The following is a 26,362-nucleotide window of genomic DNA, read 5'->3' as shown; positions in this document are numbered from 1 at the left end:
AACATAAGAAATTTCGAGGAGACTTGACTTTTTATATGCAAGGGTTTCACATAACTTAGATAAAACTAACTAAGTTTGTGATTTTTTTTTGTGTCGAATGTTTTATATACTTTTTTTTTTCATGGATCGATATATTATGTGCAATACAAGATATGTTAGGCTATATCAGATGCCTCAAATATTTTTTTTCCTACAAATAATATATTTTAGGATGCCTAAAATGATTCAAATATTTATTTATCCTAGTTAACATATGACACACTAATGAAATGCATTGGGTGCTATGAGTGCAAAAAAAACAATGTTTTATATACTTGTATCATATATTTGGATGTAAAAGTTTGAGTTGAAAGAGATTATAGATCGAAGCCTATAGATAGAGTTAAAGAGCTTAAAAGCCCCTCCATTAGTCGAATAAATAGGGTGCATGGGCTTAAGCCCAACCTATCTTCGAGCATTGTGTTGGGTTCGCTTGCCCAATATTTTTTGTTGTTCAAAGTTTTGCTAAAGATATTAGAAAGTGAGCCTCTTGTATATCTGTGTTGGAAGGTTTAACACTTGTGGTGAAGAGTTTATGTTGAGTGCAAAAAAGATAGGTTTTCTTTTTTGGCCCTTTTAGAGAGGAGAATAAGGTAGGCCGTGGGATTCCTCCATGTCCTCGTTTTTAAGCTTTTATTATCAATGTGGCTAATGAGTTGCTCTTAGCCTAGTGGCTAGGGTGTTTTGTTTTTTGGTTTAGTTGTTTATAAGAAGTTAAATCTTCAATACTTAGTGCAAAATATTTTTAAAATTTTGATAATAAGTCATAATATTCACCTCCTAAGTCTTCACTTATCTGTTATTATTGTCTTTATTAGCTCTTTATAGCAAATTGAGTAAACAACCTATCCAATTAAAATAAGGTTTCGATTGACTTCAAGGTAATTAATGTGAAGTTGTCATTGACTTAACAATGCAACCATTTTAAGTGGTCATTCGATCACCTTAACGAAATAACCTTCTTGGAGGGTGCAATCGACTTTACGATGATCATATTGATGATGATATTCTTGAAGATACAATTATTTTAAAAGATACAATCATTTTGAAAATATAATTGACTTATGAAAATAATGATGCATCATTGTTTTTGAAGCAGTAATGATGATGGTTTGAGAAGGTTGGACCATTTGATGACTCAGGTGAATGAAAGTGTGAATGTATTTTAGTTTTGGAATAAGATGTAATTTTTTATATTAGTTTGCCATCATCGAGAATTTGGTTTCGTGAGATGACAAAAGGCTAAAGTCAAAAGGTTATCATCTTTGTAATGCTTCATATTATTATCCTTCCTTTTGTTTGAAATAAAGAGCTTATGTCAATTTCTTTTTCGTAAGGGTTTTTTTTATTAGTGATAGAAAGAATTATGATGATCTTATATTGTCAATAAATATGTGAACTATCATAGACAAGTGTGAATTGAGCATTTGCTTAATCTTTTTGTTGAACTATATAATATAGTCGATTATGGATGTATTATCAACTTGTCGATAATCAATTATGTCATTGCAAACTTTTTTGGGTATTTACTATTGACGAAGTCAAGTTCAAATTCTTTTACCAACTACTCGATAGACATAATTGAGACCAGAAGAAAGTGATATTACTGTTTCGTATATTTTGAGATAGTTAGAAAATGACGATGAGATATCTATATCCTAAATGTGATAATAGGAAGGTCTCCAAATAAGGTTAACAAAAATTAAAGAAAATATATTTCTCTTAAATTTGATGAATCAAATGAGATCGTTTCTAATAAAAAATATTTCTAAAAATTCCTATATAAGGGAAGATAGAGGCTCTAGTCTAAAGCCAATCATTGTAGGGAAAGCTAAGGTTTCTCAATCCACAAGCACTTCTAAAACTTCTTGTGCTCATGGTATCAATACTCTTCTTCTAATGCTATAATGATATGTTCAAATTAGGTTAATTATAAATTATCCTTTATAGTTAAACCTTTTTTTTATCCTAATCTTTAGATTTAATTTACATTGAAATCTTTATAGTTATGAAAGTGAAACATCTAAATTCATTTATCCTAATGACATTAGTTTTATTAATGAAAACATGAAGAAAAAAAAAAGGTAAAAAATAACTTCAACATTCTACATAGTGATGCAGTGGTGATGGATGACGGCACCATTGAGAGTCGTTGGTGATTAGTATAGATAAGGAGAGTGACAGCGAGAAATAAGAGTTGTTCTACATCTTTGTCGATGTCGATACAATTGCCGAGTGACAAAAGGGCCACTCAGCATTTGCTTCGACACTAACACAATTGTATAGCGACGTTGCTATGCAACTGCGCAACGTCGCTCGATAATTATATCGATGTGAATACAAATGCATAGTGGCTTTTATCTCTCCCCGCTGCTCTTATCATCTACAATAACCACCCATGACCCTCAATGGCACCGTCGTCTACCATTAGCTAGAATGTTATAATTTTTTTTTTTATATTTCTGTCGGTAAAACCAATGACGCCACGATAAATAGACTTAGATATTTTACTTTTATAATCTAAAAATTTAAAAATAAATTTTTTAAGTCTAAATATTAGGATACTAAGTAGGTATAATTATAAGGGTAATATGTAATTAGGTCATTCAAATTTGATTGTTAGTTTGACTTTATAAAATTGACTCAACTTGGCTACTTTTTTTAAAGTTTCATTATGATAGTAGAAAGAAGAAACTTTTCATTTAAAACTTGGACATGGACAAGGAAGAAACTTTTCTAAATAAAAATATATATATATTATATCATGTGTCCCTTGTATCATTATGTATCAAAAGCTTAAAAAATATTCATTTGAAAAATCCCGAATCAAAATTAACTCAGAAAGCTACTTTATACTTTCTATAGCTATCCGTTTAAAAGAGAAACTTTTTTTATGTTCTTCTTATAGCTAACTATTTTAGAAGAAATATTTTTAATGCCAATGGTATAAAGTGGAATGTGGTGGGTATGTCACGCACAACCCAACAAATTAGAAATTATTTGCCATAATATTAATCACAATAAAAATAAATATATAATAAATCAGCAATTCATATTTCTTAAAAAAATATTAAAGAAAATATTTTTGAAGGGATAAAGGCGACGTTTTTATTAAGGAAAATGGATACCTTTGGGAAAAAAAAATCATAATCTCAATTAATATTTAACTGTTTCATATACGTTTGTGCCATTAGGCCTATAAAACCACATCGTCACCGCCGTAGAAACAAGGCATCCTCTTTCGTCTTTCGTTGCTCAGCTATGGATGGCGCCGCCGAAAATGGACTCTCTACTGCCGGAAAAGTCATCACCTGCAAAGGTAAGGGAAGCTTTCCGACTCTCTTGCTTCTCTCTCACTGCCATGAAAGCTTCTCACATGACTCCTTTGCGTCCGCGAGCATGTCTGAAGCCGCCGTCCTCTGGGGACCCGAGGAGCCCTTTGTGATCCAGGAGGTGCAGGTGGAGCCACCGCAGAGGTTGGAGGTCCGCGTCAAGATCCTCTTCACGTCCATCTGCCACACCGATCTCGGTGCTTGGAAAGGAGAGGTCAGTATATATGGACAGATATCCGAGTGTTCTTGTGTTCGTGTGGTTGATTCTGACCGGCTTCTTCCTCCTTGGATCGAATGATGTGAAGAATGTCGTGACGGTGTATCCCCGGATCCTCGGCCACGAAGCAGCCGGGTAAGGAATCAACGAAAGAAAGCAATGGGGACTCCACGAGGCAGCGAGACTGATCGAGTTATGTGGTGTTGGGCAGGGTGGTGGAGAGCGTGGGGGAAGGGGTGGAGGACATGCGGGCGGGCGACCACGTCGTGCCCATCTTCCACGGGGAGTGCGGCGACTGCGCCTTCTGCAGGAGCGACAAGACCAACATGTGCGCGGTGTACCGGGTGGATCCGCGTAAGAGCGTCATGGTGGGGGACGGCGGCACGAGGTTCTCCGTGCTGGACGCCGCCGGCGAGCGCCGTCCGGTCTACCACTTCCTCAACACCTCCACCTTCGCCGAGTACACCGTGCTCGACTCCGCCTGCGTCGTCAAGATCAACCCCGCGGCGCCGCTCGAGAGGATGTGCCTGCTCAGCTGCGGCATCACCACCGGTATGTGTCCATCACAATCTTTGCAGACTAATTAATTTTTTCCATGGAAGTATGCATAGGTTTTATTTTGGGACCATTTATTCCGAAAACTCGATGCTTTATATATATTTTTTTTCTAAAAATATTAGGAAAACCTAAAAAAAACATATATATATATATATATATATATATATATATATATATATATATATATATGCCAACGAACACTGCAGGATTTGTCTCCTCCATTATTAACATGATTCCATGTTCTTCCTGTCCACTACAAAAGGAGTAGGGGCGGCGTGGAATACAGCGAATGTTACCGAGGGTTCAACTGTGGCGGTCTTCGGCATGGGCGCTGTGGGCCTTGCGGTTAGTCTCTTCCATGTCTTCTCAGATAAAAGAATTCTACTACTCCTTTCACGCATTTCTAACATGAAGAAGAAAGGTGCAGGCTGCAGAAGGAGCACGGCAAAGGAAGGCTTCTCGGATTATTGGCATTGACGTCAATCCAGTCAAGTTTGAGTTTGGTAAGAGCTTTTATCCATACTGCAAGCTGTCTTCTGCTATGTATGACGGATGCAATGACATCTAAGAAGCTCCACTGAAGCAGACAAACTGTGTCGGTGCAGACTCCAAAATGCCAAGAGAAAGAACGAGGATTAAAATAATCGTCATTAACTTTTGCATGAAACAGTTCTTGGCTTTACATAAATCTAAGAAGCTCCGCTGAAGCAGACAAACTGTGACGGTGCAGACGCAAAAAATGCCAAGAGAAAGAACGAGGATTAAAATAATCGTCATTAATTATTGCATGAAACAGTTCTTGGCTTCACAGAAACCCAAACTTTCTTGGTTTTAGATGGTAAATAAACTACAGGCTGCAGCATCAAACAACCAGTATATTTTACGTTCTGTAATGTTGACTTCCCTGATGCTTGACCAGTGGTTTGGTTTTCTTGATCATTCAGGGAGGAAGATGGGCATCACGGAATTCGTCAACCCTCGAGACCACGACAAGCCAGCCCATGAGGTACCATTCTTCTGAATCAACTGGATCGGTGCAGCTCCATTAATACATGCAATGCCTTAGAATTATCTATGGAAGTTATAACCCAAATTTTGCATGTTGATGATCTATGAAGCCAATGTGTCAAAAGTAACAGGCACCATTGACTTTTTTTCCTTCATAAGAAATCTATAGAAGAATGCAGTTGGTGTCATTAAAGCTTTAGAAAGAACGTTGCTCTTCCAAAGGATTAAACACTTGTGTCATACTTCTTATCATTTATCATCAAATGGCACAAGTGGCATGTATGGTTTTGCACACGAGATATGAGATCTCATCGCTGCAGTGGCGAGTAGTTCTTTGCATCTGCAGCATCGTCTACGTGCGTTAATAAATGATGATCATGTGGCATGTTCTTGCATTGATGGCAACTGCAGGTGATACAGGAGATGACGAACGGAGGGGTGGACTACAGCTTCGAGTGCGCAGGAAACTTGGACGTGCTGCGCGAGGCTTTCCTCTCTACCCATGACGTACGTTCTCATCTCCTCCTCCTCGTAACCCGAGCTTCTTCAGCTTACCCACCATTGGAATAGTTCTTGTGGTTTCATCTATGCCTTTGCTTTTGACTTCAATGCTGATCTTACACGTTGAGTCAAGAGAAGTTCCACATTGCATTCATAACATTTGATTACGGAAGATATTAATTAGTAAGCTTTTGTATACTTTGAGTTAACAAATGAATCTTGGACGAATTCTCGGAAGACTTTGGAAAAAGCTTTTCTTTTTTATTTTTATTTTTTGAAAAGCATCCCTGCTTTTAGAATTTTCAAATTTTACCTAATATCTGATTTTTTTTTTCTTCTTTTTCCAATGGACCGGTCCACAAGATGAATCGGTCTAGTTATAATATTTTACGCTGATATTTTCAACACTGTAACATGAATAAAAAAAATACTATAACATAGTATTTTCTACCAAATTTAAAGCATTATGTTTATGATGTTTTGACACTAAGTTATGGTGTTTTCAGCAATATTAAGAAAATACTGTAACAAAATATAAAAATATTATAATATATATTTTTTGTTTTCAACAATACTATAAAAGCATTATAACATCATACAAAGCTATAATATTTTTATACTCATTATAGTGTTTTTTAGGTATTACTAAAAATATTATAACTTGATCTTTGAAGATCGGTCCATTAAAAACTGATAAGTAATTAAGAAAATCTAAGTATTAGATAGAAAAAATCCAGAAATTTCTAAAAATGTGGACTACTTCCAAAAGAAATCTAAAAAGTTTTTTTTTTTTTAAGAATTCCTGCATGGATCTTTTCCTCTCTTTATCTTCAAATTGTTAATTGTCACTAGAAATGGACAAATGAAAAAAAGAAGCCAAATGATTATACACAGTTATTATGTTGTTGTCTCGATGATTAATGTCGCTTAAAGCGTGTATTATTTATTACTGGATGAGCAGGGATGGGGTTTGACAGTGATGATGGGGATCCATCCCACACCAAGACTGTTGCCTGTACATCCCATGGAGCTCTATTACAGGAGGTTAGCAGCCAGTGTCTTTGGAGGTTTCAAGGGGAAGTCACAGTTGCCAGACCTTGTGGAGAAATGCATGCATGGGGTGAGTGCCTGCAGGGATGATCTGTTGTAGCACGTCACAGCGCTGTGTTTCTATCTGACATAATGTGCTGAAATGCCCACCTTCATTCTCACAGGATGACAGAATAAATTTGGATGGATTCATAACACATGAGCTGCCATTTGGTGAGATAAACGAGGCCTTTCAGCTGCTGCAGCACGGGGAATCGCTGAGGTGCATGCTGCGCCTGTGATAGATCTTAAAAGCTTGGAACGTATCATGGTGAACACGCACTGGCTTGCTATGTTTTTATCAAAGCCCACCATTTAAATAAGTGGGTCGGTTTGATCAACTAAATTGTAATAAGTGAACCGATTAATTTGATCTCCGAACAAGCAATATTGTTTTATTTGTGACTTAATCTTTTCATAGTAAGTCTTGTCAGTGGATAGCTGAATTAAAGTACCTCTCAATTATGAGTACAAAAAGAAAAGTAGGCACCGAAACGAAAATGAAACGTCAGATTAAGTAGAGCTATCGGAATTAAATATGATATGCAACGTTTGCCCGTGAAGCCGTAACACGGACAATATTTGCATGATGTATATTCTTAACACTACCTTCCTCGCTGACATCATATTAATTTTTTTTAACATCATTCCATATGAAAGGTTAATCCTAATTCTACATATTAGCCAACAGCAAAACCCTAAACTCAAATTTTGTTTTATATGTTATTTCTAAATTTAAGAAATAAGATAAAACAATTAATTGAGAATTAATTATAGAAATTTCCGATCCAAAGCTTAAGAATGCAATATTGATACACAGAATTATTTATAAATGGAGCTCAAATCTACATTTAAGTTCAAAATAATACGGATCAATGAATCTAATTATATTTTACTAGCTCACAGTTACCTTTTCTTTTTTTCTAATTTCTGAAGCTTTCTTTTCCGAAAGACTTTAATATAGTAGTCATTAATCTTGTCCTTCCCTTCTCCTTGCCCCCTTTTCAAACCACTCTCGGGCTCCTTTAAACCATTTAATAGTTAAATCATGAAATTTAAGATTAGCAAACAATTCGTAGGGTCACCTGTCGGCGGCGGAAGCAAAGAGAACTGGTGATGATGGTGGTGGTGGTGGTGGTGGTGTTCTTCCTGTATGAACAGAGGAAAATAAATAAATAATTTCATATAGGTAAATAATAAATAGGAAGACAAGAATCAACGAATCACAGTAAGCCTCTATGTCTCCATCTTGTCTTGGACTTGTGTTCCTGGGCTTGCGCCTGGATTCTGATTAGTTTTACGTTAATTAAGTGGCATGAATCAAGCCAAACATCCGATGAATCGACATGTTGTTTACAAGATGATGATCGAATAGAGGGACGCGAACATGAAAACACAGGAAAATAGAAGCGACATCATCCAGAATGATCACCGTCCCACGAACAAAACTCTTACCAATCTCACGCCACTAATCGCGACGAAAGAAGTAGAAGAACTAGTAGAGATCAGATCTCACATAGAGTCACCGATGAGCCGTCACCAGCGTCTCGATGAACCTGAGCCCGTCGAACCTCGGGGCGAATTTGTCGTCCCCTCCCCTTCTCGACCCCGATCCAGCGGCGGTGTCCTTCTTCTTCGACGTTCCCGATCCCGATCCCTATTAGTTAACCCCCCCATCATCGATCGATCGATCGATAAATGTTTCCCCTATCAAGAACCATGGGACAGAAGGCAAGGAGTTGCCTACCTCATTGGAGGAGGACGAGGGGAAGGGGAAGTTGGTGGCGTGGTCGCCGGCGGCGAGAGCGGCGGAAGAGGCGGCAGCTACAGAGGCGGCGAAGACCCCGGCCTTCTTCATCTCCACGACGAGATCGAGATCTGCCACCGTCTTCCACTGCTCGTTGCAGCCCCACCTGGATAACTTGCTAGTGACGTCCTTCCCCCCCCCCCCCCCCTTCCATTTAATAGTCCCAAATAATCTCCTCTATCTGCAACTAACAATCAACTGTATTGAACTCTCCGTTCGAGTCCGCGTTGACGGAAGTCAATTATTCGGTGCCACGGGACGGGAAGGTGTTCGGTTTCGACGCCGTTGGAGGTGGAAGCGAAGCCCGGTAACGATTCTATCCTTTCAAATAATTATCCTTATAATTTTTTATGACAAGCACACATCGCCAGCATAAATTAAAAGTTTTCTAAAAATATATAAGAAAATAAAATTGCTAATTATCGGAGGATATGTAAGTAATTTTGGCTCGATCGTCGTCCGTCAGATTCTGTCGCTCCGCTTTGGGCGGTTGAAGTCGTTTTCGAACTTTAAATGCACTGGCCATGATTCATGTGGTGGGCCCCGCAGGAATCATAGATTTTTCTTTATAGCCCTAATTATTGGCCACTGTTGTGTTCTTTTTATTAATTAATTAATTAATTATATATTTATTTATTTCAGCCTTTAAGGAGAAAAAAAACATTTGTACTTGAGACGTCGAAGACGTCTTGGCCACATGATCATGGGAGTTTCTTATTGGTTTAATTGGAGTCCACGAGAGAGAGATTTATATGGTAAGATTCTAATACATCTTTAATGTCCATCTCACCGCTTGGGAGGGGTGGCAATTCTTGCTCTCACTTGCCAACTTTATTCCTACATTACATGATTATATTTGGTTTTAGGTTGGAAATTAATTAACATGATCGGCTCTAATAGTGAATAAGTTATGCTAGTGTATATAAAATTACTATTTAAATTAAAAATTATTATATTTGAGAAATAACAACGTATGAAAAATGTTTTAAATAATATATGATAACGTATCGATATTTTATAACTGATACTTCGATATCCGATATATTGGGACCACATGATTGATATCTAAAATCTTACGTCTAATATCTCATGATTATATGACCCACACCTTATCATTTAGAGATTGATTCATCAAAATCGCATGCTTGACGCTTATGGATCATATGATTGGTATATTTTTATATTTTGAATATTTTACTGTACTCATAATTGTGTTATATTCTTTGAATTTAATGTAGCATGATTATAACTAACATTGAAAGATATGCATAATTGCTTCGGAAATTAAATCATGACACGCAACATCACGATCTAAAATCTCACTATAAATAAAACCTCGCATATATGTTTTTTTTTTTAAGAGACTCACTTCGATTAGTGTATTTGGTCTTAAAGATCGCATTTGAGTGGCACCACCTAATCAAAATCTAATATAAGTTTTGATTGAATTTTGTCGACATGCTCCCGATATAATTTTATAATGTTCGATGTATGATCTGACTTGGGCAAGATAAAAAATTGTGCGTTGCAACAAAATTAAAGCATGTTTTTGCCCACTTCATCAAACGTCTTCGTTCTTATCATCTTTTGAATGAGAATGAATGCAGCCTTTTAGATCTTTATTATCTACATTGCTTTCGAAGTTACGTCTAAACTGGGACATCGATCGCCATTAATGACAGGCATGTAATTGATGTGATGGATTATGTCACCCTATCGAGTTTAAAGAACATGTCGATCGACCCAAATTGGCTTATTAAGAATCGTGTTAAATATGATGATCTTTGGTCACCATGTCAATTGCATCTCTATCAAGTCGAATCAGATCACGAATGCGAATCAAATTTTGCTGCGTTAAGTTCATCCTTGACCTGATCTGATTTGGTCCGGCTTTAATCTGAGTGTTGAGATTCACGCACCGGGAATTCCCACCCCGATCGTCCACGACGCCAACCATGTGTGGGCTCCGCGAGAGAGGGAGCTCGTTTGAGGTGGGTGGGAGCATTTCTGGGAAGTGCGTGCATCCCTGACACCGAATCGTTCCCCGTTCTGAACTCGGTTTCTTCCCCTCCGCTCCTTTTAGGATTCTAATCGGCGACACTTTATTCATTCCAAAGAAAAAGAACGGGGAGGAATAACGCACACCTCCCTCGGCGTCACGGGCGCTTCCCGGCCACCAATCCATCGATTAAAGATTTCGTTCCTGGTGGGGAGAGAGAGAGAGAGAGAGAACGATGGCGGCTTCTGTGTCGGCGTGGGCGAAACCAGGCGCGTGGGCGTTGGACGCCGAGGAGCACGAGGCGACCATGACCAAGGGCGATGAGAACGCTTCCTCGGAGACGGCGCAGCAGCAGCAGGATGACTTCCCTTCTCTCGCCGCCTCCAAGACCCCCAAGAAGAAGAAGAAGGCGCAGGCCGTCTCCCTCGCCCAGTTCACAACAGGCAGGCCTGTCTCCCATGGCGCTGCCGGCCGCGTCTCTTCCTCCTCCAAGGGCCTCACTTCCGACGAGCTCCTCCTCCTACCCACCGGCCCACGCGAGCGCTCTGCTGAGGAGCTCGAGCGCTCCTCTTCCCGCGGCTTCGGCTATGCCTACGGCGCCCGCGGTCGGGCCTCAGGGGAGGACACCAACCCCACCCGCTGGGGCTCGTCTAGGGTTTCCGACGAGCCGAGGAGGGGTGGCTTCGAAGGATCTGGCGGTGGATCTAACCGGGATCTGGAACCGTCCCGCGCCGACGAGATCGACGACTGGGGCGCGGCGAAGAAATCCTTCGTGCCACAGAGGAGGGAGAGGGGAGGAGGAGGAGGGGGTTTCTTTGAGTCGCAGTCCAGGGCTGACGAATCGGATAGCTGGATCTCGAGCAAGAGCGTTGCGGCGCCACCCGATGGACGGAGGATCGGCGCTGGTTCCGGATTCGATGGGCCGAGATCGAGGATGGATGGTTTCGAGATGTTTAATAAGGAGGGGTCCAACGGCGGCCGAGCTGATTCTGAATCATGGGGAAGGAAGAAGGATTTCACGGATTCTGAGACATGGAAGAGAGACGAGGAAAGAAGCAGCGGAGGAAGGCGTAGGCTTGTGCTGCAACACCGCTCGTTGCCGTTGTCCAATGCAAACACCGGAGAACAAGCCCTAGGGGAGCAGGAAAAGGAATCTACCGAGAAGAAGAGCAGAGGTTCGAACCCCTTTGGAGGAGCCCGTCCTCGAGAAGATGTATTGGCGGAGAAGGGGCAGGATTGGAAGAAGATTGATGAGAAGCTGGAGGCCATGAAGATCCATAATGCATCGCTTGAGAAGTCTTCATTTGGGGTGACAAATGGGACTCGTAGATCACCTGAGAACCACACAGATGGGGCTTGGAGGAAACCAGAGACAGCTGAGGCTTCACCTTTGAGGTCTGTCCCTTAATTCTTCACTTCAGTTGTTTGAATTTATTACTGTTTCTTTTAGAATTTTGCATGTCAATCATCTTTAATTTAGTTTACTTGTCATCTGATTTGTTCATTAAAATGTTCATAGATGTATCTTTGTATCTGATAGTGTCACATAACATACACTTTTGATTTGTAAATCATGTGTTGGGCCACATATATTGCTCTGAGGGAAGCCATATGGATCAGCACTCATATGCCATTTCCATGTATGAATAATTTATTCATGCTAACAAACTTACAACCTAATGGGGTACTTCCATTTAATTTTAACACAGTTACCTTAATTTTAGCACAGTTACTTCGTTTAGTTTTCTTCATTTTATGTTACCTTAAAAGGTTTAAAAGCAAAGTTATCTTCTGCCCTACAAATCTATTTCATAGTTTTTTACTTGCATTCATGAACAAAGCTAACTGAAGTCTGGGATATTGAACTTTTTAATCCGTATCAATAATTTTGGTTGAAATTGGAGTAAACTCTTGTGAGTTTTAAACATCACTCAAACTTTGTACACTGTTAGAAAGCTTCTTTTTTCAACTTAGTCATTGAATATATGTTTATTATCCATTTTAAAGCTCACATGTTGAGCCACTCTCGTTCCACTTGTCAGTTTTTTTTTTTTTTCACTTGTCAGTTGAGGAGTAACTCATATCTACAATCCATGGTTGAGATCCATAGGTTTTCGAGTATTAGAGTTCTCCAAATAAAATGCATGTTAAGATGATGAGTATATTTTGGACTGTTAAGTAGGTGATATTTAATTGTTGCAACTTTTTTTGTTTAATTTATTTTCAGGTTTAGGTGAATTTTGATTTTTTTTATTTAATGAATGAACTAAGTTAAACTAAATCTTCCTATAGCCAACAAACCTTGTAGATGTTAGCACAAACTCCTTTCTATCTAAATTTGGATTTGTCACTAGCTTAAGAGAGTTGACATCAGGTTGATACTTGATCACAGTCTTATCTTTCATCTTCATGGAATCTTCTCGAACTTGACAACGTTGGTAATTAAATTTGTGCTTGTGTTAAAACTGGGTCTCCTTATGTGAGCTTTTCACTTTCTTGGAGATGTAACAGTTTAGTCCCATGTTGGAAAAGGATAAGACTTGAATAAACATGTAAGGGCATGATGGATCATTAGCCTTGAGCATTTTTGGGCCATTGGTCTATACTCAACAAAGATAATGGGTCAAATCGGATCATGACATATGATGTCAGAATCGCATTGAGACATGGTGAGGGGCGTACCCCAAGTTTAATCTCGAATAGGAAGTGGATATATTGGATCAATGGTTGTTAATGGGTCAATTATCCATCGGATTGGACTTGATATAAACATTTTGGATCGATGGTCTTAATGAGTCAGTTATCTATAGGATAGCACAAGTATCCCACCAGGTCATATGTTTTCATCTACCTACTCATATTACTATATATCGACTTCTGTGATAGATCTTTTCTCTTCATGAAAGTTCAATCTCATACTGCTTTGGCAACTACACGTTACAGGGAAGACAAGATTGAAAGCACAGTACCTGAAAACTGAATTATACAGATGGATGCCCTCAGAAGCAGAGATTTATCCAACTAATGGGTCGTTTTGAAGGCGCTGGGTTGTGGAATTTTTGAAGCAACAGTTTTGGTAGATGAGTTAGTATCTCGGTTTTGCTTGTGGAGGAGTGAGCATGGCACATCCAAATCGTCTGCCTTCACTGCGTTTTTAGTAGGTTCTTCATGATCTAATGGATCTTTTTTCATTTTTATGTCATAGAGTTATATTATTCTGAGAGTGTCACCAGTGTTGTGTGATTTTGAATTGCCATACAATGTTTACATTTGTGTTCAAGGTTGATTGTACTGTCATGTTCATTGGGTATGCTGAGCTAATTATGGGAAGTAGCGGCTGCATCCTTGTTATCGGCCATTGGATCAGAAAAAATAGCAACAACCATAGGCCATGAAAGTATTAATTTGATGGTACTGGTTATTTTCCTGATTCAGCGATCTTATATTCAAGATGCATTATATAGGGACATTCTCCAAGTAAAGATGACTTGTGTGTGTTTGTTGAATGGTCAATTCTAGCACTGAAATGTCAAGAGGAGAGGAGGATGAATTAAGTGTCTCATTTTGTTAGTGGTAAGAGCTTCAACATATTAAACAAGCGAATAAAAGTAAATTTTATATATGCTGGGATTATGTGACTATTTTATCTTGGTCTCATATATCATATAAGACGATGGTAGTCCTTTGCACCCTCTCTACTCGATAAAATGAGACCAAGACTTGTGGATAGGTCTCTCCATGCCTAACACTTACGTGTACCATTAGCTGAAGAAGAAGATCAAACATAGAGGCCAGGCAGTGTGCTGGTGGTCTTCGATTCATGAGTGGTCTGTACTATTGAGTCTGTCGTCTTCCCTCCCCCTTCGTGCAGTTCATCGATGGTGGTGGCACATGTGTATCCTGTCTCTGCCACTTTGATGGCCACTGCCTGATTCTGGAGCACTGGTTTTCATTCCATCATTGGTGGTGATGCAATTGTGTCACTTCTCTTCCACCTTTTTATGCCCACTACCTGAGTCACTCCTGTAAATTCTAGGCCGGCGACCGTGTCGTGTCCACTATACTTCTCCTTCCTCATCGTGTCACTCCACATGGTTTGCTTATCATCCACTGAGAGACTGAGAGAGAGAGAGAGAGAGCTGGTGTGGAGGTGATGGCGCACTTCGAGCATGGAGGAGCAGTCAGAACCACCTGCTTAACCCTGCAGTCCTTGCCACTGACCTCTCACCCTATAAATCCAACGCAGAAGACGGAGGATCAAGTAAAGTTGGGACAACACGGTGGGAAATGAAGGGCTCGGTGGTCATCGGCATTTTCCTTTCTCTTTGGTCTCTTGCGCCGCAGCAATTCATGGGGATGCAAGAAGCGAAGAGAGAGGTGTATGTGATCTACATGGGAGCTGTCCCTGTTGCTTCCTCTGGGGACATGTTGAGAGAGAACCACCTTCAGCTTCTGTCCTCCGTGTTGAGAAGGTTAAAATGCTGTCTGCTACTGTACTAATCTGAACTTATAGACAACGAACCTCACTGTTTCTGACGTGCAAATCACTACTTGCATACATTGCCTTACCTGAATCAGGGGACAGTCGCCAGAAAAGACACTACTTTGGAGCTACAGACATGGCTTCTCCGGCTTCGCAGCCAGATTGTCCAAGGAAGAAGCCGTCGCCATCAGCGAAAAGACAGGGGTGGTTTCGGTGTTCCTCGACCCGATCTACCAGCTTCACACCACCAGATCATGGGACTTCTTGCGACAAACATCCTTGGAGACCGACTCGAAGCCGGATGAGGAAGCAGCTTCTTCGCCTCAGACCTCCGACACCATCATAGGATTCTTGGACACCGGCAAGCTCCAAAACACTTAAATACTCGCTCTTTATGTTTGGATAGTTATTTGCTTCTCATCATCATCATCGATCATAGGCGTTTGGCCGGAATCGTCGAGCTTCAACGACAAAGAAATGGGTGCTGTTCCCGGGCGATGGAAGGGAGTGTGCATGGCAGGGTCTAACTTCAGTGCATCCAGTTGTAACAAGTGAGCTCAAAGCAGAGGTTTTTGGTAGTTTTGTTAGGTAATCGGCTGAGGAATTCCCTCCCTCTTCTTCATCCATCGACAGGAAGCTAATTGGAGCAAGGTATTATTCTTCGGACGATGATGACATGGCCACACCAACCACATGGTCGAGTGGCGACTCCCCCCGAGATGCTTCCGGTCATGGGACGCACACGGCGTCCACCGCGGCCGGGAGCTCGGTTATGGACGCCTCCTACTACGGCCTCGCGAGGGGGATAGCCAAGGGCGGCTCGACCTCGTCGCGGATCGCAATGTACCGTGTGTGCTTCGAGGACGGCTGCCCTGGCTCTGCCATTCTGGCCGGGTTTGACGACGCCATCCGCGACGGCGTCGACCTGATATCGGTGTCGCTGGGGGCGTCCAAGTTCAACAGACCGGACTTCGCGGCCGACCCCATCGCCATCGGAGCATTCCACGCCGTGGCCAAGAGGATCACGGTGGTGTGCTCGGCAGGGAACGATGGGCCCTCTTCGGCCTCCCTTGTGAACACTGCTCCTTGGATTCTGACCGTCGCCGCGACGACCATCGATCGAGACTTCGAGTCCGATGTCGTCTTAGGCGGCAACAAGGCAATCAAAGTACGCCAAGCCCTTCCCTGCTTTGCTCTCGTATGTGGATTACTAATGCCTCATGTTACTGAATCCAGGGAGGAGCTATAAACTTCTCTGGTCTGCAGAAGTCCCCGGTTTACCCGTTGATCTACGGGGAGGCAGCAAAGTCCAATTCGAGCTCCAATGATGGATCTGCAAGGTAAGAATTTTTGTGGTAATGCGTATCGACGAGGAACAGAGAGTTTGATCGAGTTTACTTTGCGCATCATCCACAATCCAGTCACTGTGATCTGGGAACACTGGAAGCCAACAAGATCCGAGGCAAGATAGTCCTCTGCAACCATTCAACGGGCGACTTCTCGAAGACGTTCAGGACAGAAGAATTGAAGAGCTCAGGAGCCGTCGGAGCCATCTGGATCAGTGACATGCAAAGAGGCGTGGCTGATACCTACAACTCCTTCCCCGTGACCCAAATCTCCTCACAGGCAGCTGATGAGATCCTCAGCTACATGAACTCCACCAAGTAAATCGAAACAGATACGGCAAGATGATACGAGACTGCATATTTCAGATAATTGTGGCATTTAACACTAATTTTGCTTGCTGATTTCTTCGAAGAAACCCAGTCGGCACGATACTCGCGACGGTCACGGTTACGAAGTATAGGCCGGCGCCGGTGGTGGCGTACTTCTCCTCCAGAGGTCCGTCAACGGAGGCGAGTGGCATCCTCAAGGTAAGCTCGTGACTCTTGCATGATGAGTTCTTGTGGCGAAGATGGCTGAGCGATTAGGCATCCATATCTTGCAGCCTGATGTTGCTGCACCTGGAGTGAACATCCTTGCAGCATGGATCCCAGGCGAGGACTCATCGGATGTTCCCCCAGGTCAGAAGCCTTCACCATTCAAACTCGTCTCCGGAACCTCCATGTCTTGCCCTCATGTCGCCGGAGTCGCTGCCACTGTCAAGTCTTGGAACCCAAGCTGGAGCCCCGCCGCTATCCGATCGGCCATCATGACCACCGGTCAGCAAACGCCTCCGATCTCCGCTCCATCTAATTCCAAGCTTTGCTAACTCAATCAACTTGAATTGCATCGGGTCTCGATCTGTAGCTACTCAAGTAAACAATGACGAGGCACCACTGACGACCGAGTCCGGATCAACCGCGACTCCCTACGACATTGGAGCAGGAGAAGTGAGCCCAACGGCTGCGCTGCAACCAGGCCTGGTGTATGAAGCAGGACCTGAGGATTACTTCCGGTTCTTATGCAACTATGGCTATCCACCATCCAAACTCCGACTCATAGCTGATACACCGGAAGGATACAAATGCCCGGAAAACTCGAGCAAGCAGCTCATCTCCGATCTCAATTATCCATCGATCGCCATCTCAAACTTCACAGGGAAGGAGAGCAAGATTGTGAACCGGATCGCGACAAACGTTGGAGCCGAAGAAGATGCTACTTATGCTGTGAGTGTCAAGTCTCCACCAGAGTTAGATGTGCAGGTGGTACCAAACAAGCTTCATTTCTCCAAGAACACCACGAAGCTCAGCTACCAAGTGATCTTCTCTGCTACCAAGGCATCAGTGAAGGGGGATTTGTTTGGATCCATCACTTGGTCAGATGGAATCCACAGAGTCAGAAGCCCATTTGCTGTGAGAGGCATATAGCATGCATTTCTTGGATGCAACACTAAACTCATTATTATATAGCTCGACATAAATTAATGCTTACATAATTCATCACGATTTCAAGACATGCTAAATGATACATATCATTCTTGTGATTTCACTAAAACTGACTCATTGATGATACATATCAATCTTGATTGAAGGACCTTATTTGACAGTGCCTAATTAGCACCTGAATGAGAAGCAATATTATAAAGATAGATAGAAGCAATCTAGCATAATGAAAGCCTCTTTTTGGTGCCCCCTTTAAACAAGCATTTGAGGTAATTCTTCAGGATGTAAGCCTTCTCTGTGGGGGTGACACTTTTGATGGCTGAGTGCATGAATGGGGTGGCTGTTTGGTTGTCTTGTGGCATGTAAAGGACACTCCCATTCCTCCATGGGGAGGGGGGTCTAAATCACATGGCACATTCCGATCCGATCATGACCTCCCTCCCCTACCTGAGAGAGAGAGAGAGAGAGAGAGAGAGAAAGAGACAAGAGAGGGAGAAAGGTAGATGTCATTAAATAGCATATGGAGAAACCCACCCCACGCCATCAACATTTTGTAGCATATGACTTATATAATGTTTATTAGAAGATTGATAATATGAATGAAGTTTTATTTATAGGACAACATTAATTATGCTGCCGACCGAGGAAATAACTAAGAATAGGAATCAACATCAACATAAATAAAATGCACGAGTAGCAGCAAAAGTCCATTTTGTTGGTGGTGATTAAGCATCTTCCTCGATTAGCCATGTCTACTGCATGACCTAATATTCACTTATCACAAAATCTTTGTTCTATTTGCTGCCCGAGCTATAAACGCCGAATCCCTTCGATGCTGAAGCTTCATTTGTCAGACTCGTGATTGATCTCCAGCAGACATCATAACATTTAGGAGGTTTAGTTTGGTTAAAGCATGTTTTAGGTTGTCCGACTAGAATATCGATTCGATGTAAATCGATGTTCTACTTGTTATTTATCTGTGAGTGAGATAGAATCGGACGGTCAATTTTTGATTCAAATGATTTAGCTCAATGTCAAGCTTGTGTCCGAGCCTTTTTATTGTGAGGTCTTGGACTATTGTATTTAACGTCATCATCAAATGTTGGGAATAATTATGGCATTAGATATTATCGTATAGTATTAAAGTTGGATATTATGCATTAGATGTCATGGTTAAGTGATAGTATTTTAAATATTAGTTTGGTGATGGTGTACTAGACTCATTTACCAACAAAAGATTGAAGGATCGAAATCTCAATCGAGGTGCTCACTTATCCTTTTAAAAAAATTAAAAAATATTAATCAAATGATTGAAAAGTGTTAACCTTGTAAAAGCGAGGTATCGACCATACCGTAATGAGGTGTTGAAAGTAACCTGTCGTTTATATCCATTTTAAATTTGATAATCAAGTTAGCTTCACCACCAAATAAACTCCATTATACTTTGTTAAGAACAAAATAATAATATTTTTTTAATTTACTAGTATCATTACGCGAAAAGAATACCATAATACCAAAGGAATTATTTAGAAATTAATATAATAAAATATAAACATAAAATATTGAGGATAAAGTTAAATTGTTTGATACTGTTACCTATATCAACCCAAAAAATAAAAGAAGAAGAAATTTGACCTCTTCACTATGTTTAAACAATAAAATATAAAAACTATTCAAAATGTGTTCTAACCATGTCGCTGAGATTAGCATTCTCATCAAGAGCATGTCTCGCAAAGAGTTCACTTGCCCGCGCCATATTCGATTTTATCTTAATTAAATCATGGTCATTTTATTTTATTTTTTATAAATGATTAGTAATTAGGATGAGATTTGATCCTTATTCTTTACTAAGTTCAAAATATCAATGTTTTTTATACAAAAATAATCGAATGTAATGTTGAATTATTAATTTTTTTATATGAAATTTGATATATCTTCACTAAATTAATGTTTTAATATAAAATTATTCGATAAAATTAAATCGACAAGTGGATCCATAATATTATCATCAAATTAATATTTTTGGCATGACCATGAAATATGTGCTAAAACTATGTTTTCTTTTTCTTCTTTTCATGAACATTACTCCCTTTCAAATAGCTCGTTATTTGCTCGCTTTTCATCTGTTATTGAGATTTGTGCAGTTAAAATTTGATCCGAATTGTAAAGTCCTTTTTTCTCCCCTTCTGATCGGGTGATCTGAAATGACATCAGCATAGCAAATTTGCTGATTGCAACTTCTCCAATCCCCAATTGGTTCATTTTGTTGTATTGGTCCGTTTGGTGGTGGCCACTTCAACCAAGGCTTCGTCTCTTCAATGCCGTGTTGGTCTTTGCTACCAACTTCTTTGTCATTAACCCTCCAACTCGAGTGCTACAGAGAGAGACTCGCACTTCCAATAATGCAGAATATTTCTAAATCTACGACACTCTCAAGGCATCATTCTCTTTTGACCGTAATTAGGTTAATTAAGCTAACTCGGAGGTCAGGAACTGAGTTCGCAGACTCGAATTTAATGCAATCAATCTTGCATTAACTAGAAATGATCTTACATAAGTCAGAGGGATATATAAATTATTTCCTTAATTTATAACGGTTGATAAATAAAGAAAAACCCAAAAAGAACCTGAAATTAAGATATAATCTAACTTAGCTGTCTGTTCAACGCTTAAAGAGCACATAAGCCAAATATAAGTTTCTAATTCCAAGATGCGAAATACATAAATTTCTATAATAATGATTTGATGAAGGGTTAATTGTTTTCATTTAATCCATCGGACTGATTCCGATCCTATAACTGTGCAGACCGTACAAAGTGGTACCAGTGGTTCAGCAGTGGATGTGTATTAAATGTTTTCCAGCGGTGCAGACGCATGATGGCATATGTATTACATGTAATACAAATATTCCGTGCTGCGAGGAAAGCGATCATGCATACTTTTCCACCGCCACTCCACACATCACGTCCCCTTTCCCCTCTGCCAGAAGATTCGAGATCGAGGAACAAACAAACGGCCAAATCGGAAAAGGGAAACCGCCCCCCTCCCACCTTTACCTTTAGTGTTGAAATGTTTCTTGTTGACAGCGTTACCGCACCGAATGGGACTCTTCCCACCACTAACCGACGCCCTCGCCAACTAAGCCCAGCTGTAACCACCCGCCCCAAACGACCGACTGTGTGACACATTACACCCGAATCTTTATCAAAGTTTTCCTTGAGAGATTAAAGCTTTGTTGAAATAGAAGACGAAGAACATTTCATGGACTCCATTCCCATCGAATGAGAAATGAGGAAAATGAAGCCAGAGATCACGAGAGACGAATATAAGTTAGAAAAGCAGAGGCGCACACAGATTTGAGACGAAGAAGAAAATGATCTGAAACTAACTAAGACAGAATAAAATAACTCTCAACTAACCTCCGGTGGAGCCGTCCGCCGGATTCCGAGTTTAGTTAATTAGGACGAGGGCGGAGGAGCGGCGAGCGGCTTCCGGCAAAGGATCATGTGCATGGGGGTGAAGATGCCGGACTCGCCGCCGTCGCTGAGGTGGCGCGCCGTCTCGTAGAGCATCTCGTGCACCTCCACCACGCCCTTGGGGGCGACTCGCAGGGCGGTGAGGGCGGAGACGAGCAGGTGGTTCCGCCAGTAGGAGATCCGCCCCATCTTGAGGCGAGTCCACCACGGCCCCGCTGGGGGCAGCGCCAGGTCGCGCTCCTCCGCCACCTCGAAGCCCACCTGCCGCGCCACCTCCGCGATCTCGTGCTGCGCACGGAGCCCCGGCAGGGCGTCGCCCGCCTCGATCCCGCGGATGGTATGGACGTGGGCGGGGTCGTCCGCCCTGTAGAGTGCGGTGGTCACCCACTCGTAGGACACGTAGAGGGCCCCGGGCTTGAGCACCCGGAAGACCTCGCGGTAGACATCCTCGAGGCGGGGGGCGTGGCAAGTGGCCTCGATGGAGTAAGCGCCGTCGAAAGAGGCGTCGGCGAAGGGCATCTCGAGGAAGTTGCCGCAGATGACCTCGCAGCGGTCGTCGAGGCCAGCCTTTCGGTTGTGGGTGCGGGCGCGGGCGACCTGGTACTCGTTGATGGTGATGCCGACGACGTGGGCACCCGAGTGAGCGGCGATGGCACGCATGGGCCCGCCGACGCCGCAGCCTACGTCAAGGACGCGGAGGCCACGGCGGGCGGCGATCAGGTCGGCGGCGCGTTCCTCGTGGAGGCGGGTGGCGTCGCGGTGGGAGCGACCGGGGATGGAGGGGGAGAAGTGGAAGGACTGGCCCCAGCCCCACTCGTAAATGTCGGTGACAAGGTTGTAAAAGGTGTCGACGAAGGCGGGGACGTTGTCGTCGTCGTCGGCGGCGGCGATGTCCTCCTTGGGGCGGCGGAAGAAGGACCAATACTGCTTGTAGTTGTCCTGCACCTTGTCCCGCGTGATCGACCCCATCTTCAGGTTCACCGCCCGCTTCCCCTTCACCTCCGCCGCTCCCATCACCCACACAAACCAGTACACCACCACCGCCCCGACAATCGCCGCCGTCCACATCGCCGTCGACACCTCCATCGCCTCTCCTCCTTTCCCTACCTCTCTGTCGTTGCTCTCTCCCGTATTTCGCGAGAGAAAACGAAGAAAACAAGATAAGAAACGATAGGACGCTGGAAAGCGAAGGTAAAGATAAAGCGAAGGGTTGGATCGATCGCCGTGAGGCGTCAGAATCGATGCGGTCAGATATCCCGCGGAACACTTTAACGAAATCAAAAGTAATCCCTGGTCGCTGATTTGAAATGTTTTGAATCCGACGCGGGGAAGCGCGGACCTTTTGCGCTGCGGTGGGGGCAGCCTCCCCTCAATGCCATTCGACAGGCGTCGTGGGGCCACGCGGGACCCGCTACAATGGTTTTCTTGTTATTGTCCGGTCTCTTCTGTCCTTTCGTCCAGAGAGACAGAGGTCGCTCGGAATCTGATGTTCCGATCGATCCGTTTGATTGATGAGCGAAGTCTTTGTTTAACTGCTTGCAGGAAAATATTGTTTCTAAATAGAAAGCATTGACTGCTCGCTCGAATATGTTGACTATATATATATATATATATATATATATATATATATATGTTTTAGTTAATAAGAGCATACATGGGGTTTATTAATGAAGGGAATATTTCGTAACACGAGATGCGAGGTGGGAATTATAGGTTGTGTCGGGTCCATTTTGGAGGAGACGGAAGCACGTGTAAGCCCACATGGCTGTGTATGGGTTGGAGCAGCATGTGCACGCATATACTGCCACTTGATTGATTACATAGCGATTTTTAATAATAAAATTACGATTAAAATCAAAATTATCATAGATAATGGTGTTAAGATTTAAAATTATCTCATAAATTTAAGTAAATTTATTATTTTTTTCTATTAGTCGATAACTTTAATCGAGATCCAATTAAATGTTAAATATATTTTATCCTAAATTAATTGAGCTACAAAATCTTACAATTTTCATTTCATTATTTTAAACCCTTTTAGTTATTTTAATGGTAATATATTTGGTTTGATAAGTAAGCAACAAATATAGAGTCAATTTAAACTCAGGTGTTTCAAAAACTTATTCCCACGTTTTTCACAACCAGACAGTGAGTGGTTCTGTCTAAAAAAGAATTAGATTAATTCCAATGCACATAGTTTGGAGTTCTATGTAGATTACTTTGGAACTCATCATATGATCCAGTAACTTGCATATGTACCATATTTCCTATGTGCAGGGTTGTAATTCTCGTTTTTTATGGATCTATGCTTGCTGGTTAAGGAACAAAATGGTGTGAGCTCTTCATCTACATGTTTTAAGCTGTAATCATCTTCACATTGATCAAGAGAAAGGTGGTTGATCACAGCAGGGATGAATTCAAGTCTGTGGAACTGTCAGGCAGCCAACCAATTTAATTTTTCCTCTTGACTTGGTTTGATCTTTCTTTTCCAAACCAGATAGGAGTTACTACAGAAGGTATTGTGTCATTCTCTTTTTTGTACTTCTTGTGGTTCTTATTAGGTCTTTTTAGTCTGATCATAGAATGTTCAGCAACCATTTCTTGATCTCTTCATCATATATCCTGGCAGACACTTTGTCATGCATACTTGACTTGTAATAGCAATCCCAACTGGTAGCAGGCATTACTGGTAGCTGGAAATGGCCTGCAGCATTACTTGTTCTTTCCTTTCTGAAGTTGAATCACAGTTTTCTGCATGCTAAACATCTAAGAACAGAATAGGAACCAACTGAAGGAAGACAGAAGGCATCGAGTGTCAGCCAGAAGTCTAGTTTCAGAGTCTCATGAACATTTTGAAGAGAATAAATGATCTCCTCCATTTGTATAATAAACCTTAAGTAGGTAACTCATCATCATCTCAAAGCATGCAATGCTGGGTTGGTCTTGTGATGTCAATCCTTCTCTGGAGTCCGCTTTTGCTGTGTGGATCGATCTGAATGTGTACAGTCATCTTCATCTTTTCTTCTCTCCCATCTGAAGAAAAACTGAGCTGGAACTTATTTTTAGGATGCACCAAGCTCCATGATATGGCAACACAAGAACAGCAGCAGAAGCATAGCTTTATCGCCATCTTTCTTGTGACAGAAAAAGGTCCACCTCCGCAATCACTCGCTGTACTCTCTGTGCTACAAACAGCAGGTCAGCAAACACACCAACACATATAAGCCACCACTTAGCGGAGGACACACTGCTTCAAAAAGTGTAGGTAAGAACATCTCTCTCTCTCTCTCTCTCTCTCGTTCCTATCAGCTTTGATATCTCGGATCTTTGATATAATAAGGAGCGTTGGGTTGGGGGAATTGTTTGACCAGACCAAAGACAGCATTCTCCACGGTACTGTATAGAGGGAAAAGATGCCAACCTTTGGCACAACTGAAGGGAAAGGAACGTCAGAAACATGCATGATTGCCATTGGACATTCATCATGATAATTCTTTCTTGTCGCCTTCATCCTTTGAGGCAACGCAGATGCACATCGAGTCACGCTTGTTTCCAGTGGATACGACTCCTTCACCACTCCTTTACCCTTTCCCCGTCTCTTTAATTTCCATATGCAAGGATTAATGCTTAGGCATGACCAGTACCCGTCCAGTGTCACCCTGGATGTCTACAGCTTTTGTGAGTCTTCCAACAAAGAAGATGCATAATCTTGTATTGGTAGTGACCACTGCTCTTACTATGCACGTATGCATGGGGAGCAGCAGCTTTTAAGATTACTTAGTAACTGCAACGAGTTGCAGAATGATGATATATGACTTGTGGGCTATTATATTGTCGACCATGAGAAAATGATTCCGGTATATGAATCTTGAGAATGTGCTATAAATCAGTAAGAAAGATTGAGATCTTCTTCTTCTTTTTCATCTTGTATTAGAAATGACATAGCTTTTCAAAGATAAAACTAATTCAATTTTGAGTCTATGAGCAATATTTTTGCATATTATTTTTACGCGCACACATCTCAATTGACCTAATATTAGTATTAACTCATGAGTGTCTCATTAATGTATTATCATTTACTTCAACTTAAGTATTTTGAATCAGTAATTCAAACTCAATAAAATTAACAGACTAATTATCCTATTAGGTTAGATCATAGTACTCGATATTAAAGTTGATTTAGTATTGGGACATAATGAAAGAATTGATCAGGAAAGAATTATCTATCGATAGAGTAGACGATACGTCATAGCATAAAGCCACCACTAAGTTGTAGGTCTACTATTGTTTATTTTTCTTTATCTACGGATAGAGTATTATCTATAGACAGAATAGACGATACGTCATAACATAAAGCCACCACTAAGTCAGTGGTTCGAACTTAATAAAATTAATAGATTAATTTGCCTATTAAGTTAAGTTATGATAATTGATATGACTCGAGGACATGATGAGAGCTAAAATAGAAAAGAATTATTTATAGACAAGATTAGATGATACGTCATGACAAATTATGTCTCGTATACATTAGGATTTGATTTTAACTATATTGAATCTTGACAATAAATTAAATCTTCATGTGAGAGATATTTTAACATTCTAACGATACATTAAAGTGAACTAGAAATAAGATTAAGGATTTGATGAATATATTATAATTAATTTTAATTTAAATATTTTGAATTGATTCAGATTTAATCAGGTCATAATAAATTATACAGTAAGATTAGCATCCCTTCATCCAAAGAGACAGTCACTCGCTAAGCTTCCCCTCAGATTGAAGATTTTTCAGGGCATCATCGGCCGTACGGTGCTTGTGAGCCCCTGCCAGCCCACAGAAAATAATGAAGGAGAAGGCAGACATTTTTGTTCCTTGTTGGTGTCTACATGTGAGAGAGTAAATTGGAAAAGGGAACCTGTGTTGAGTTTCGCTCTACAATCAAGGAGATGGATCAGGACTCCTGTGATGTGGAAGACGAATGATTGATGTTCTCTCTCTTGCTTCTCCTTTTTAGAAGGGGCGAGCTT

At 41.4% G+C, this 26,362-nt stretch overlaps 4 protein-coding genes and 1 long non-coding RNA gene across 8 annotated transcripts; 3 read left to right on the top strand and 2 right to left on the bottom strand.

Annotated features, from left to right (window-relative positions):
- Positions 1–3,225: 3,225 nt before the first annotated feature.
- On the top strand, positions 3,226–7,154 carry LOC103982408 (alcohol dehydrogenase-like 4). The gene is made up of 10 exons (XM_009399327.3): positions 3,226–3,358; positions 3,449–3,585; positions 3,677–3,723; positions 3,800–4,140; positions 4,409–4,491; positions 4,574–4,649; positions 5,091–5,152; positions 5,566–5,661; positions 6,617–6,775; positions 6,870–7,154. Exons 1-10 carry the CDS (start codon positions 3,301–3,303, stop codon positions 6,984–6,986), a joined length of 1,176 nt encoding a protein of 391 aa, XP_009397602.2. The 5' UTR covers positions 3,226–3,300; the 3' UTR covers positions 6,987–7,154.
- Positions 6,570–8,817, bottom strand: LOC135636888 (uncharacterized). Of its 4 annotated transcripts, none has more exons than XR_010496082.1 (4): positions 8,492–8,690; positions 8,261–8,401; positions 7,655–7,893; positions 6,570–6,980 (listed from the first exon to the last, which is right to left on the bottom strand). It is a non-coding gene; the product is annotated as an uncharacterized LOC135636888 (long non-coding RNA). The 4 variants fall into 4 exon arrangements; XR_010496083.1 differs by having other exon boundaries at positions 7,830–7,893; positions 8,492–8,687; XR_010496081.1 differs by lacking the exon at positions 6,570–6,980 and having other exon boundaries at positions 7,493–7,893; positions 8,492–8,686.
- A 1,828-nt stretch (positions 8,818–10,645) lies between these two features.
- Positions 10,646–13,680, top strand: LOC135636280 (eukaryotic translation initiation factor 4B3-like). Its single transcript, XM_065147931.1, has 2 exons — positions 10,646–11,945; positions 13,494–13,680. The coding sequence occupies exons 1-2, from the start codon at positions 10,786–10,788 to the stop codon at positions 13,528–13,530; spliced, it is 1,197 nt and encodes a 398-aa protein (XP_065004003.1). The 5' UTR covers positions 10,646–10,785; the 3' UTR covers positions 13,531–13,680.
- A 1,019-nt stretch (positions 13,681–14,699) lies between these two features.
- LOC103982412 (CO(2)-response secreted protease) lies at positions 14,700–17,929 on the top strand. The gene is made up of 9 exons (XM_009399329.3): positions 14,700–15,022; positions 15,129–15,394; positions 15,473–15,584; positions 15,667–16,201; positions 16,270–16,373; positions 16,455–16,697; positions 16,793–16,907; positions 16,982–17,195; positions 17,284–17,929. The coding sequence occupies exons 1-9, from the start codon at positions 14,838–14,840 to the stop codon at positions 17,841–17,843; spliced, it is 2,334 nt and encodes a 777-aa protein (XP_009397604.2). The 5' UTR covers positions 14,700–14,837; the 3' UTR covers positions 17,844–17,929.
- A 2,610-nt stretch (positions 17,930–20,539) lies between these two features.
- On the bottom strand, positions 20,540–22,504 carry LOC135636885 (24-methylenesterol C-methyltransferase 2-like). The gene is made up of 2 exons (XM_065149012.1): positions 21,278–22,504; positions 20,540–21,033 (listed from the first exon to the last, which is right to left on the bottom strand). Exon 1 carries the CDS (start codon positions 22,418–22,420, stop codon positions 21,317–21,319), a length of 1,104 nt encoding a protein of 367 aa, XP_065005084.1. The 5' UTR covers positions 22,421–22,504; the 3' UTR covers positions 20,540–21,033; positions 21,278–21,316.
- Between the last annotated feature and the right edge of the window lie 3,858 nt (positions 22,505–26,362).

This window comes from Musa acuminata, chromosome BXJ3-4, assembly GCF_036884655.1.
Source record: "Musa acuminata AAA Group cultivar baxijiao chromosome BXJ3-4, Cavendish_Baxijiao_AAA, whole genome shotgun sequence".
Lineage (NCBI taxonomy): Eukaryota > Viridiplantae > Streptophyta > Magnoliopsida > Zingiberales > Musaceae > Musa > Musa acuminata.
Note: the sequence above shows the minus strand (reverse complement) of the source record. Positions and strands in the feature narration are given on the sequence as shown.

Excerpts from the sequence above, each read along its gene's own strand:
- LOC135636280 (XM_065147931.1), top strand. The coding sequence starts at position 10,786 with ATGGCGGCTTCTGTGTCGGCGTGGGCGAAACCAGGCGCGTGGGCGTTG. Across the intron at positions 11,946-13,493 it reads GCTGAGGCTTCACCTTTGAG|GGAAGACAAGATTGAAAGCA; the intron begins GTCTGTCCCTTA and ends TACACGTTACAG.
- LOC103982412 (XM_009399329.3), top strand. The coding sequence starts at position 14,838 with ATGAAGGGCTCGGTGGTCATCGGCATTTTCCTTTCTCTTTGGTCTCTT. Across the intron at positions 16,202-16,269 it reads GCGGCAACAAGGCAATCAAA|GGAGGAGCTATAAACTTCTC; the intron begins GTACGCCAAGCC and ends TACTGAATCCAG. Across the intron at positions 16,908-16,981 it reads AGGCGAGTGGCATCCTCAAG|CCTGATGTTGCTGCACCTGG; the intron begins GTAAGCTCGTGA and ends CATATCTTGCAG.
- LOC103982408 (XM_009399327.3), top strand. The coding sequence starts at position 3,301 with ATGGATGGCGCCGCCGAAAATGGACTCTCTACTGCCGGAAAAGTCATC. Across the intron at positions 3,586-3,676 it reads TCGGTGCTTGGAAAGGAGAG|AATGTCGTGACGGTGTATCC; the intron begins GTCAGTATATAT and ends AATGATGTGAAG. Across the intron at positions 4,141-4,408 it reads CAGCTGCGGCATCACCACCG|GAGTAGGGGCGGCGTGGAAT; the intron begins GTATGTGTCCAT and ends CCACTACAAAAG.
- LOC135636885 (XM_065149012.1), bottom strand. The coding sequence starts at position 22,420 with ATGGAGGTGTCGACGGCGATGTGGACGGCGGCGATTGTCGGGGCGGTG.